Source organism: Symphodus melops (genome assembly GCF_947650265.1).
Source record: "Symphodus melops genome assembly, chromosome: 4".
NCBI classification, from domain to species: domain Eukaryota; kingdom Metazoa; phylum Chordata; class Actinopteri; order Labriformes; family Labridae; genus Symphodus; species Symphodus melops.
In genome coordinates this window covers 30269851-30283728 of record NC_136694.1, presented here as the reverse complement: position 1 = coordinate 30283728, position 13878 = coordinate 30269851, and the positions used below count along the sequence as shown (strand labels likewise).

General features: G+C 48.1%; 1 protein-coding gene and 1 long non-coding RNA gene across 2 annotated transcripts in view; both read left to right on the top strand.

The window, feature by feature from the left end:
- The window catches only part of LOC306822609, a 138074-nt gene that overhangs the window by 22141 nt on the left and 102055 nt on the right, over positions 1-13878 (top strand). The gene's annotated exons all lie outside the window — the stretch shown is intronic.
- LOC306822575 (sodium- and chloride-dependent taurine transporter-like) lies at positions 1311-9765 on the top strand (the record flags this gene model as incomplete). Its single annotated transcript, XM_079341695.1, has 12 exons — positions 1311-1421; positions 1562-1707; positions 2160-2292; positions 2802-2936; positions 3349-3452; positions 3546-3670; positions 5814-5926; positions 6637-6774; positions 7981-8083; positions 8392-8492; positions 8585-8755; positions 9263-9765. Coding segments are annotated over 12 exons (1539 nt in total), but the record flags the coding sequence as incomplete, so codon positions are not given.

Here is a 13878-nt window from a genome sequence, read left to right as displayed (position 1 = left end):
AGATAAACATCATTGATATGAAGTCTGAAGAGTTAATGCAGCCCAGAGAAGTAAAAAGCTAACGCTATGCTACAAGCTAACTACACCGCGGTCGGTTTGTAATGACGTCACGACCGTTATGCTTCATCAAGCTAATCAGCGGTTTTGACAAGCTAGCTAAACGTTAGCTTAATAAGTTGTTTATTAACCTAATATTTACAAGAGCTCTGAAAAACATGACTAGAGGCTGTAAGGAGGATTAGGGAGAGAGTTCCCGGCGAGATGATGTTTAACGTCTCCATGACAACCACTGTAGTTCCAGTTAGCTACTCGTTAGCAACCACTGTAGTTTCAGTTAGCCACTCGTTAGCAACCGCCGTTTAAAGTTCACGTAAAAACTTCAAAAGTCACAAGTGTTGGTCTTAGCTAACGTTGTTTATCTCGTCTAACAAAACGTCAACGTGTGTTAACCACAGACCTTATTACAGGCGTCTAAACACAAACAAATGTACGAGTGTGATTTTTGTGAACGGACGGAGCGAGGTCAGCTGAGGTCAACGGATGAGAACAAGAAATGACATCATGGAGGAGGTCGCATCTGTTTGTTTGATCAGCGCTGTACCGTGTCATCTGGGCAGGTGTGTGTGTGCGTGTGTGTGTGTGTGTGCACATTTACAGACGGTGAAGGACATTAATTTGGATGAGTGGTCTCTGCCCTGTGTGTGTCTCCTGATGTGTGCACACACACACACACACACACACACACACGTATCCTCATGTAGGAGCTCAGCTGAGTGAGAATCAAACGAGCTGAAGCTCATCGATCCGTCCTGCTCGTCTCACTGCCTGATGTGAAGTTGGATGAACTTTGGGTTTTTCAGCCTGGTGCAGTAAATCCTGTGAGAGCAGCGTTGGTGTTTCGTAATGCAAACAAAGCCGAGCCGTGGAGAGTCAGCTTGGTGTTCACAGTCAGGACGGGGGTCTGAGGCTGCGCAGGTTTGGTCTGACATGGTCACATGATGTGTTGTGTCACAGACTCAGTTCAGGAGGTAGCGCCGCTCATCCAGGTTTAGTCACCTTGAATGATGCACATACAGCAGCCTGCTCTGTTTGACTTCCTGCCTGGCCTCGCCGTGCTTCCTGTTTTCAGAGGTTGCAAGATCACGGACCTTCCTCTTACTCAAACTTTGAGTTTAGATCACATGTTTATTTACACTCTGTCACAAGAAGAGGAACAGATAAATCACATGTGGTGGCGAGGTGGAAACCCTCCAGACCTCACCTCCGACACATGAAGACAAACTCATATCTGCTGCTCTGACACAGGTTGATGTTTCCTGTCTCCTCCTCCAGGTATCGGTTACGCCTCCATCGTGATCGTGTCCCTGCTGAATATCTACTACATCGTCATCCTGGCCTGGGGTCTCTACTATCTGTTCCAGGTACGTGTGTGTGTGTGTGTGCGTGCGTGTGTGTGTGTCACCAGGAAGCTCAGGAGCAGCAGCTTCACTTTAGGATAAAGTCAGAGTTTTATTTTGAAGGAGACAGGAAGTCTGACATGTAATGTTTTGCTGGCTTTCAGTGTTTCCAGCCGGAGCTGCCCTGGGCCAAGTGCAATCAGCCCTGGAACACGGAGCGCTGCATCGAGGACACCTACCGCAAGAACAAATCCCTCTGGCTGGCCGCCAACGCCTCCAACTTCACCTCGCCCGTCACCGAGTTCTGGGAGTGAGTCACACGCACGCTGCACGCCCTCCTTAGATCAGCTTTTAGAAATAGATTAGCTGCAGCCAATCAGGAGCTGCGTTCAGGGTTATGATCTATCATCCTGTCAATAAGCGTTGTTCAGGACTGTGTGGGCGTGGCAGCCTCCTTCCATTGAGTGAATTGTGACCGCCTGATTGGCTGCTCAAAGCATCCTGGGATATGTAGCCAAAGGAAGGGAGGTGATGACAGAGAGGAAACAGAGATGTGCTGTGTGGATGATTGACAGCTGCTTGGGCTGAATAGAAACATCAGAAGAAGTGGCGAGGAGCCGAGCCGCTGGCGGGCGGGCGGGCGGGCACACACGGGGGGGGAGGCTGCTGTTGTTACATGTTTACAGCCTGCTTCAGCTGGGATTGAGGGGGCGGGATGGGATGGCCACGCCCACTGACGGCACGTCTCCCTCTCTGCTGCAGACATAACGTGCTGGGGATCACCAACGGTATCGACGACATCGGGACCATCAAATGGGACCTGGCGCTGTGTCTGCTGGTCGTTTGGGTCATCTGCTTCTTCTGCATCTGGAAGGGAGTCAAGTCCACCGGGAAGGTAAAGACACACCTGTGTTTGTTTACCCACAATGCCCTCTGTTTGCACCGGCTCGCTCCTCTTGCACTCGCTGAACCCTCTTCTTATCATGGCTGAATCTGAAAGCTCGCCACAGGTCACGACGCGCTGATGGTCATGTGGTGTTTTCAGTGCGGTCGGATCACGAGGACAAAGGGAGCAATGTTTGCAAACAGGAAGCAGCAAGTGCATGTGCTCGCCGCCCAAACAAAAACACATCACTTAGAATCAGTCGTTCATCGTGTGGCGCCGCCCGCTTGTCTTCAGGCGACGGGCAACATCTGGTTTCACTTGGCTGCACTTCCTGTCAGAGAGAGAGAGAGAGAGAGAGAGAGAGAGGGGCCGCTCGCCAGACGACACACTCTGATACACCGCCATCGATTTAAGGCGCAGACGGTGGCCTCTTCACGTTCATCGATCCTGAGTGGGCGGAGTCATGGTGGCGCCTCTCCGTGCTCTGAGGGTAACGCTTCCTCTGTGCTTTCTTCCAGGTGGTCTACATCACCGCCACCTTCCCGTTCATCATGCTCATCGTGCTGTTGATTCGTGGCGTGACACTGCCAGGTGCTTCAGAGGGCATCAAGTTCTACCTGTACCCTGATCTGGCTCGCCTGAGGGACCCAGAGGTAGGTACCCCCCCCCTTTTCTGCCCCCTCACTTTTCTGACTCGGGAGTCAGCGTGGCGTGGGGGGATGGCGTGGACCGGCTCTGTACCAGTTGGTAGAAATCGATTTGCTTCAGTTTGGTTCCATAAAGTCGACCTCATGGGCGTTACCAATGAGCGTCCGTTGGTAACGCCCATAGTGGCGTCCGTTATTTCTTAATAAAGAACCCGGTAAAAAACCAGGAACGACCCGGGTGTGTTTTTTTGAACCTGGTGGTTACAGACTTCTGTAGACCTGGACACCTGTAGTCCACAAGGCGCCATCCAGGACGTGAAGCCCCTCCCCCTCCAGCTTGTCCACACATTGTGATTCTGGTCATCAGCAGGCCTCAGCCTCTCTGTCTCCCCCCCCCCCCCCCCCCTCTCCTTGGCAGGTCTGGATCGATGCCGGCACGCAGATCTTCTTCTCCTACGCCATCTGTTTGGGCGCCATGACGTCCTTGGGGAGCTACAACAAGTACAAATACAACTGCTACAGGTGAGGCCGGTCTTCAGGGCGGGGCTTAGCTAGAGTGACGGGATCCTTGTGTGTTCATTAACAAATCCTCCTCATGACATATGTGTGACATAGGGACTGTTTGCTGCTGGGAGCCCTCAACAGTGGTACCAGTTTTGTGTCTGGCTTCGCAATATTTTCCGTCCTGGGCTTCATGGCACAAGAGCAAGGGGTGGACATTGCTGATGTGGCAGAGTCAGGTACGAGGGTCCTTGAGGGGCGGCAGTGATGGTGGGCGCTGCTTCCTGGTTCAAAACTTAAACATCAGTATTTACAAAGAGAAAAACAAAAAAAAAAACAGCAACGAAACCGACAAAGCCAGTAAACCAATGCATTTGACTGACCCCCCCCCCCCCTTCCCCCCACACACCCTGACAAAAAGACGAGCGTGTTGGAGTGAAGGTTAAGATCAGAGGAGGACGGCGTGCGTCTTGTGCCAGCGGGTCGACTCGGTGCTTCTGAACGGCTCCTTTAATGTGGCGAGCTGCCGCCGCCATTGTTGTAGTTTTAGTGCCCCCCCCCCCACAGCTTCAACACGCTGACGGAGATCCAGCAGCTCTTCAGCGCTTTTATTTTGAAAGTATTAATCTCCTCTTCTTTTATTTTTGTAGTCCAAGCGGACACTTGTAGTTCTTTGGTGTCTTTAAAGCACAATAACACTGAACATGACTGTGAATGTGTCTCTGCTCAAACTTCCTGTTTCCATCCAGCTGCAGGCTGGACAGGTTACTGCCGTGTGTGTGTGTGTGTGTGTGTGTGTGTGTGTGTGTGTGTGTGTGTGTGTGTGTGTGTGTGTGTGTGTGTGTGTGTGTGTGTGTGTGTGTGTGTGTGTGTGTGTGTGTGTGTGTGTGTGTGTGTGTGTGTGTGTGTGTGTGTGTGTGTGTGTGTGTGTGTGTGTGTGTGTGTGTGTGTGTGTGTGTGTGTGTGTGTGTGTGTGTGTTCAGGGCTGTAGGCTAACAGTTAGCTTGATTCAAAGCCTTAAAGAGGGCATGTTTAAAATAATGTTAATGTGGCGTGATCCTGCAGAAGGAGGTGGAGCCTGTCAATCAGCTGACTGACTGACTGACTGACTGACTGACTGACTGACTGACTGACTGACTGCACACAGGTCACAGTTTGGTTTTCACGCTGCACAATAAGCAGCTCTGACTTCTGCTGACGCCGACGTGTGCCGAGAGGAGGAACAAGAAGTGTGAAACTTGTGATGAGTCAGAAGCAGTAATAAAAATGCAGCCGTCTTATGTTGACGTGAGTCCAGCTGTGGGACAGGACAAAGACACTTCTGTTATTTCTTAAAGCTTTTTATGGGATGAATTGGTTTGGCTGTTTTTGGAGTTGCTCCACTCAGCGTGCTTGTTGTGCCGCCGACAGGCTCCCATTCTTCCGGATGTGTTCACACATGCATAAAAACACAAACAGCTCGTCTGCTGCAGGAACCTAAAAACATCCAGCCAATCAGTGATGAGGAAAATCACTCCACCTAAAAAAACCTTTAAAGTTTACAACAATTACACAAACTCAGGAGACTCCGCCCCCTTCACCTGTGAACCAACCAGATCAGGAGAATGTCCCTGTCTTCCTGCCTGGAGACAGCTTCAGAGTTAAAGTAGCGCTCTGCACTTGATGCTGATGTTTGTGTAGTCTGGAGTCCACGCCGTCTTTGATTGGATGCTTCGTCTTCCTGATGTCAGCTGGGATGCTTCCTTGTATCTGGACCTCCTTTTTCACACTTCCAATGTCAAATAAGATCTTTATTTAAAAACAAACAAACCTGTCAGATTCCATCTGCTGCTGTTTTGTGTCGGCCATTTTGCCTCCCTCACGGAGCGGGCTTCATGTAGGCAGGGATGTAGCTGTTAGCCAGCTTAGCGAGTACAGTTCTGATGTTTTCCCTCCACGCTGTCGATGCTTCCTGTTAGAGATTGGTTGAACACTTTGTTCTCCGCTGACGTCACAGTCAGAGCTCCGCCTCCGCAGCTCGCTGTCAGAGCACTGATCAGGTAGAAATGTGTTTAGACCTTGACAGAGACACGGGTAAGTAAAGACGAGGTGTAGGAACATTTAAAATCTTTGACTTGAAAGCTTTCTACCATTACGTAACACACACACACACACACACACACACACACACACACACACACACACACACACGTGTATTGTTAGCGCTGTAGCTCAGGGTTTTATCACGCATGCACATCTGGTTCTGTAGCCCCACTGTTTGGGACCGTTTCCTCCCACAGGGATGCAGGTCAGATGAGGCTTATCATGATACTAATGTTACCCCCCCCCCCCCCTTCCCTCTCTCTCTCTCTCTCTCTTCCCCCCCCCTCCCCCCCCCTGCAGGTCCAGGCCTGGCGTTCATTGCCTACCCCAAGGCTGTAACCATGATGCCTTTTCCTACAGCCTGGGCGATTCTCTTCTTCATTATGCTGCTGCTGCTTGGCCTCGACAGTCAGGTGAGTGTTTCACCTCTCTCACTGAGCTGTCCAATCACAGCGCACTGGCAGAGGCTGCTGCAGTGTTTGAAAGGTCTTCATGTGATGTCCTCTCTGTTTGAACGTGAAGACATAAATCAGAGGCTAACTAGCATGTAGCACAGCTGGCCTGCTGGATGGCGTGTGTGTGTGTTTGCACTGTATGCTGATGACATGCAGCTCTTTCACACAGCTGCTGTTCATGCAGCACTTCAGCTAACGTACAAAACCTGCATGTAGCAGTACAACACGTGTGTGTGTGACTTCCTTTAGCTCATCTGTACAAACTGAAACACGAGCACATCACCAGGTCTCAGACCGACCAACAGTCCCACTCTGCCTCCCTCTCTGGAACAGACTCCACATAATCCTCCACTACGGCTGCACGTGCAATCATTAGCATGAGCGCTGACCCTCACGTGCCACTCTGTGTGTGTGTGTGTGTGTGTGTGTGTGTGTGTGTGTGTGTGTGTGTGTGCAAGCATGTGGGCAGGGTTAGCCTACTCACTCTCCACATTGTAAGTTCCTCTCCCTCTAGAAACAGACATGTTCAAAGTCTGTGACGGGAAGTCAAGCGCACACGTGTTGTGTGTTGTTGTTTGTTTTGCTAACCCTGGCGTGTTGTTTGTTTTGCTAACCCTGGCGTGTTGTGTGTTTTGCTAACCCTGGCGTGTTGTTGTTTCCCCGTGCAGTTCGTGGAGGTGGAAGGGCAGATCACATCACTGGTGGATCTGTATCCGTCCTTCCTAAGGAAGGGTTACCGCAGAGAGGTCTTCATCGCTATCATCTGCTGCATCAGCTACCTGCTTGGACTCACCATGGTTACCAAGGTAATGGCGCCCAGCAGAATGTGAAATTGGACCAGAACCCCCCCCCCCCTCCTTGCTTTGAGCTCAGTGCGATGTGACAGGAACAACAGGCAGCGATTAGTGTTTACCCCCGGGGAGAAGACGGGAGGTTATTTATACAATCAAGTCATGAGAACTTCCTCTCTCTCCTCTGCTAATAATAGACGCTGTACGTCTGACTCAGCATTTCCACATCAGCTCTGACTCCTCACCGTCACGTCCTCCTCTTCTCACATCTCTTTGTTTCTCATCTTAATCTCAATCTCATCTCAGCACACAAAAATCAGCTTTATATATCAGGGGCGCCGTCCACAGCATGATGTGACTCCGCCTCAAACTCCGCCCACTGTCCTGTGTTCTCATCAGAGGTGATGAGTAAACTTGGTGTGACTGAACGCTTCAACATCATACTCGCTCGACGGCACGCTGCAATTCAACCTCCCTCCACTGGATGGTGCTGTAGCCACATGCTAGCTGCAGCTTTGCTAACCTTCCGCTCTACTTCCTGGATGTAAACGAGCTCAGTGAACTGATGGCTTGAGTCGAAGCCTGAGACGGTTCGAGGCTGTTCACAGTTTCTCAGTGCTGTTCTGCGTCGTTGGCGTTTCCTTGAGAACAATAAAAACACGCCTTCAATACTTGAATACACGTGTAGCTACTGATGAGAACGCCACGGTGGGACTGCTCCAGTAACTGTCACCATCACTTATTGACTGGCCCCTCCCCCCTTGTAATCATTGATCAGCCCTCATTACTTCCTCCTCCTGTCCTTCCTCTCCCCCCCCCCTTCCCCCCTCTCCCCCCCCCCTTCCTGTTCTCACACAACTTTCAACCTTCTCACTGTCTTTCTATTTTCTGCCCTGCCTGCCTTCCTCGCCCTCTGCAGTTCCCATGGCAACATCTTTTTATGGCCACGATGGCCTGGTTCGAGTTTAGGATTCCCATGATTGTTTAAACAGTTTTTTACACACACACACACACACACACACACACACACACACACACACACAGCTGTATTGTCACATGTCAGCTGTTCATGGTTTTGGTTATTTCGGGCGATATTGGTTTCTTGCCCAGCTGGTCTCTGTCAGCGGGTCTTCCTGCAGGACTTGAAGGCGACCCTTTACAGACTGTGTGTTTGAACTTTAATAACCTCTCTCCCCCTTGTGTTCGTCTGTGTCTCTGCAGGGTGGCATGTATGTGTTCCAGCTGTTTGACTACTATGCAGCGAGCGGTGTGTGCCTTCTGTGGGTGGCATTCTTTGAATGTATAGCTGTTGCCTGGGTTTATGGTGAGTCCCGTCCTTTAAAGGTCCAATCAGTGACATCATAAAGCTTTTGTATGTTTTTTTAATTTGGACTGCAGTACCCATTTAGAACACCAGGGGTCAGAGAGACATACTGCTCCTTTAAGCTTCCTTAAAGTGTCAGCTGTTAATGGTCCCAGCATCTTCTCCGAAGAAAGTCCATATCATGACCTTGAATGACCTTGAATGTCTGTTGAAATGTGTTTAATGCTTTTGATCTTCAGTGGTTAAAAACAAAAGATGATTGCATTGTGTAATTTGTTGTTGTTGTTGTTGTTGTGCTCTCTTCTCAGGCGTTGATAATTTCTATGATGCTCTGGAGGACATGATGGGCTACAGACCAAATGCTTGGATGAAATGGAGCTGGACTGTTATCACTCCTGTTCTGTGCATGGTGGGTAACACTCACTCATGCATTCACTTGCAGAACCACCGATGTGATGCTGATTATTAACGACTGACTGATCCGTCCTCGTCTCTCTGCAGGGCTGCTTCATCTTCTCCTTGGTCAAATACAAGCCACTGACGTACAACAAGATCTACGAGTATCCTGACTGGGCCGTGGGAGTAGGTTGGACTCTGGCCTTGACCTCCATGATCTGCATCCCCATGGTGGTCGTCATCAAGATCATCCGATCTGACGGGCCGCTCATCGAGGTGGGTGGATCTGACCCAGCTGACACGTTTGACAAACAGGATTCAGAAGGAGCCGAATGCAAATGTCCCTCCTGTTGAGTTTGAGATGAAAATGGTGCATTGTGGGAGTCGGACCCAGAAAAGTTGTAAAAGAATCATCTGTATCCGGTGATCCCCATCGCTGCAGCAGTCCAAGTTTCAAGGCTAACATGGTTTTTTTTTTTTCTCTCCCATCTGTCCTCTTGATGTCTCCTCTCCTTTCCTTCTTCATCTGTCCTCACGATGTCTCCTCTCCTTTCCTTCTTCATCTGTCCTCACGATGTCTCCTTCTTTCCTTCTTCATCTGTCCTCACGATGTCTCCTTCTTTCCTTCTTCATCTGTCCTCACGATGTCTCCTTCTTTCCTTCTTCATCTGTCCTCACGATGTCTCCTTCTTTCCTTCTTCCTCCTTCCTTCTCGTTCTCTCTGATCCTTCTTCCTCCTTCCTTCTCGTTCTCTCTGATCCTTCCTGTCCTGTCTTCTCGCAGAGGATCAAGGCGGTGGCGGCTCCTGTTCGTGGCGGGGCCAGCTCTCGCCCCGCAGATCACCGCGGCCTGAAGGAGCTCTCCTGCCCGCTGGACCCCAACGGGAACAAAGGCCTGCTGATGAAGGCGCCCACCCACACCATCGTAGAAACCATGATGTAAAGGAGTGAGGCTCTCCATGAGATCGCTATCCTCTCCGCTCCTCTCATGTCCTCTCTGAAATGCTTCTTAAAGCTAGCTAGCTTCCTGTCTCTCTGTCTGTCTGGTGGACTGAAAAGGGTTTTAAGGAAAAAAAAAAAAATGTTCCCGTTCAAATCTCTTTCTGATAAACTCACAGGCTGTTTGCTTTTCCCCCTTTTGTTGAGACACGTTGTCGTTGAGTCCTTGAATCAAACGGCCTCCACAGATCACCAAGCGTACTTTATCAGGCTGCTCTATGAATCCTTGTTTTCTCCTTGGACTGGCTGAACTTCATCACTTCCTGTTTGTGAAGCACACGCCCACAATCAACCAAAATCAATGAAGTTCAGACCAAAAGCTCAGCAGAAACTTCCCTCAGGCTTTCATAGTTTGATATCAGAGTCATTGACGGGTACAACCTGTGATAGCTCGCCACCATCACCGGCTCACAGGAAGTGCCCCCCCCCCGAGGCGTCATGCCGATGTCTTGATTCTGCTAAAAGATCTGCGATACACTTCATGTTGAAACTTGGCTGCTGAAAAGTTGGCTTCACTTTTGGTCTGAACTTTTGGAGAGATAACGCCGGCACGTCGTTATCGGAAATAAATCATCTTTGTCTTTTAGATCCAATCGGCAAAACTTCTCTTAATGCACCAAATTCAATTTTAGGAAATGTCCCCGTTGGGTTCAAGTGTGTCCTGAATCCCAGACAATGAAGTCACATTTAGCTAAATACTCAACCAACCAAAGGTGTGGAATAACCCGACCTCAAACTGTTCGCCCTTTAGCTGCAGCCTTCTCCCTTCCACTCATTCAGAACGAGCCGTGGCGGTCGATCTGACGCCACCCGTACCAAGCCAGACTCCTGGTTCTTAAACGCACCTTAGCATCGTCCTCGTCCTCGAAGGGCCAACGAGAAACCTAGCACTGAGACTTCGTCCAAAGGAAACCGGAGGTATCTGAAAGGATTTGAACTGTGGAGGTTGAACCCTTGAGTGTGTTGTCTGTGGCGTACTGTACAGTAGTAGCTAACCAGTCTATCTTATCTATATCTATCTCTCTATCTATCTTTCTCTGTCCTAGACCAGTTTACAGTACATTAGTGCTGCACTAGGCGCTCTTGGCTTACATTCTTTGGATTGGATTTGTTTTCTTTTCTGCAGAGGAAGTTACATTATTACTCGTTTTTTCCTCTGTCGATGTTTAGATTTTTTTATTAAGACTATAATGTTATTGGTATTCACTATTGGTGATAATTGCTGTAGTTTTACATGGAGGAAGGAACACGTCTTTCATCTGGTGAAAATACGAAGCTATTATACAAATCATGCATCTACGGTGGCAGCCATTGTAGTAATAGACCTTTCATGCATCTGTCCTGCCGGCGACTCTGTCTTTAGCGTCAGGAAAAACAAACAATGCAACAGATTTCTCCGGCCCTTTCTCCCGTGGGACGGACATTCAACGAGCAGTTCAATGTACAGAAAAAAAAATGGGAATTCTACAATGGCTCCATCTGTAAGTTTGTAGGCGTTGGGGGTTTATAGCTTTTTTTCTCTTTTGTAAATACCAGGGGACAGTATTTAATTGGGTTCAACGCAGCCGGGCAGGACACTGTCCATGGTTCAACCAATGGTTGGGTCGCACGGCCAGCAGATCAGCAGGTGTCAGACTGTCTCCAGTCACTGTGAACTGTGGCGGTCGGCTGCAGACAAACCAGAGCTGATGACTGGCAGAGTTTGGACCTGTTTGTTTTACATCAGGAAGCCAAAACAAGTAGAGCGTCGATATTCCCAAAGGTCAAAGGTCCATCAGGATGACCAACATGTTCTAAATGAAGAGATTTGGCTTTTCAACCATTAGATTGACTAGTTTTGAAAACCGGGCGCTCTGACTTCCTGTTTTACTTTTTGGGTAAGAACTTTCAAATTTGATGCAGAAGACTTTAAAATGGCTGCGTCACCAAAAAGCTTGGTCCGAACTCTGCACGTCGTCGGTGCTCTGAGTGAATCCACTTGATGATACTTTCACGATCTCTGTCACTTCAACTCTGGCTGATGTTTTTTTAATGAAAACAAAACTATATTTCATTCCTCACGATGATTAAAGGGCCATAGTTCAGACCGTGTGAACCAATCGCAACCAAGCAAAGCAGACTTTTTCTTTTCTTTCTGAGAAGTAGGACAAACACAACCGTTAGCTTCATTTGGCTCCGTGTGCGTAACAAGGGGTTTCCCACGTGTTTGTGTCACCAGCGACCATCCACTCAGGACCTTCTCTGGAGTGTTTTTTTATCGTCTGGAGAGCTGAATGACCCAGCGTCCAAAAAGTTTCGACTGCTAACTGTGGGTGACGAAGAGCTGACGCTAAAACGGTAGCAATCAAAGTCAATGTTTTCTGTGCAAAAAAAAAAAAAAAAAAAAGGCCACTAGATTGGTTCTTTGTCCCACTGAATGGAAGAGTCCCACCTGAACGGGCAGAGAGTGAGTCAGCAGGGGTTTCTATTGCACCTTATTTGTATAATTTGGACTTCATATCAAACGATGAGGCCAAAAAGAGAAAATGAGAAGAAACAAAACAACACTGCCATCTTTTTATTCAGGGTCCTCAACGGTGTAAAAAAAAAAAAAAAAAAAAGTTAGAAGCTTTTGGTTCTTCTGTTCTCCCAAAAGCAGACGTGATGAAATAGATTTAAAAAAAACAACCCATCATAAACATGAAGCCACACGTTTCAGGAAGTGACTGACAACATCCCGCGAGAACTCGTGAGTCCAGGACCTCGCCGCCGGCGTCCCAGGAGCTCTTTCGTCCGTTTCTTTCTTCACGTCGAATTATCTAGTTCATATCATTCAAAGGGATTTGTGAAACCAAATCCACAGCAGACATCTATTTTCATACGGTGACAAACTTTTCCTATATGAGTCGTCTTTGTACAGTTATCGCTTCCCATTGCAGACCTCCCATTTTAATACAGAGCTTTGTTTTAATCGTGAACTTTTTGTACAGATCTGGTTCTCGAGTTCCCTCCGAGGGTCTTTGCACTAAGGGGTTAAAAACTAAACGTGTCAACAGGAGAGACGTGTTCGCCCGCCGTCACTGTTAATGCAGGGAGCTGCCATGTTGGATTTGAACCCCGGGGCGGGGGGCGTTCCTCACGACATATCAGAACTGTGAATCTGCATTTCTGACTTCTGTGTTCAACGAACGAACCTGGAAAAAAAATCTGTCTTGGCGGGGATTAGTCCAAAAGCATGTCGTTAAAAATCGACTTCAACGAGAAGACGGTGATCACGATGTCAGAAACCAAAACTCAGACAAATCTCATTTTCAACAACACGCATGACTCTTTCCCCTCGGTGCAGAGATCCTTCTGTTTGTGTGGAAACTTGGACCAGAATGAACTCATGCAGTCATTTATCCCATTATTCTGCCTGTGTGTGTGTGTGTGTGCGTGTGTGTGTGTGTGTGTGTGTATTCCCAGTACGTCCCAGTCCCTCTGCCTTCTTACACTCCCCGTGAGTTAGCCTCCATTACCCGAAGCTGACCCGTGTATTTCTTTTGTTTTTGTCTCAGATTTGAAAAGAGTTTGCAAGAGAATCGGAGCGTTAGCCATGCACGCGTTTTTACCGCCGAATGTTGAAATGTGAAAGTCACCTGCGGGTGGATGTAAAAGTTTCTGAAGATTGTATTTTTTAGATTGAAAAAAAAAAAAAAAGCTGATTTCTTTGATCTTGTTTTATTGAATTCAGACGTTTTTTCTTATTCTGTTTGATCTGTGTTGTCTGTCACGTTGCCTTTTGTATTCCAAACATAGTGTATCTGAACCTCTGTCATTGGAGTAACATGTACGACTATCAAAAAAAGCAAACACACTCAAAAAGCTACAATTTGTTACGTGCAATACTTTGTAGAAGAATTTTATTTTTCATGCTGTTTTTTTTTTTTTTTCACCTTTTTTGAAGTAAGACGATCACCTGTGAAATCTTGAAGAAGAAAAGAAAATTTAGACTCTTCATTCTTGAATTGAACACGCTCTGCAGTGCGGGACGAAACCAAACGAGACCACTGTCCCATCCAAGACCGTGTGGTTTGAAATGCACTGAGAATCAAATGATTTGTAAACTCTGTGACATTAAACTAAATTTCTTTGCGAATTGAAGTTTTTTTATTTTTTATTTTGGTGACAGGAGTTTGGGGAGGTGGTGATGGGTGGGGGGGAGGGGGGAGGGGGGGGGAACACAGTAACACTGCCAAGACGCACGCCGTCGTTCTACTTTCAACTCTGCTGTTTGCTTTTTAAGAAAATCAGGCCGCTTCCCAACAGCACGCCACCACCAAAGTCCACCATCTTTCCTCAAGTGTCAGTCGCACGTTCTGTCCAATCAAAGCCTGATTTTCTCTGTGACGGGACGATGACTTCACCGCTTTTGGGAAGCTT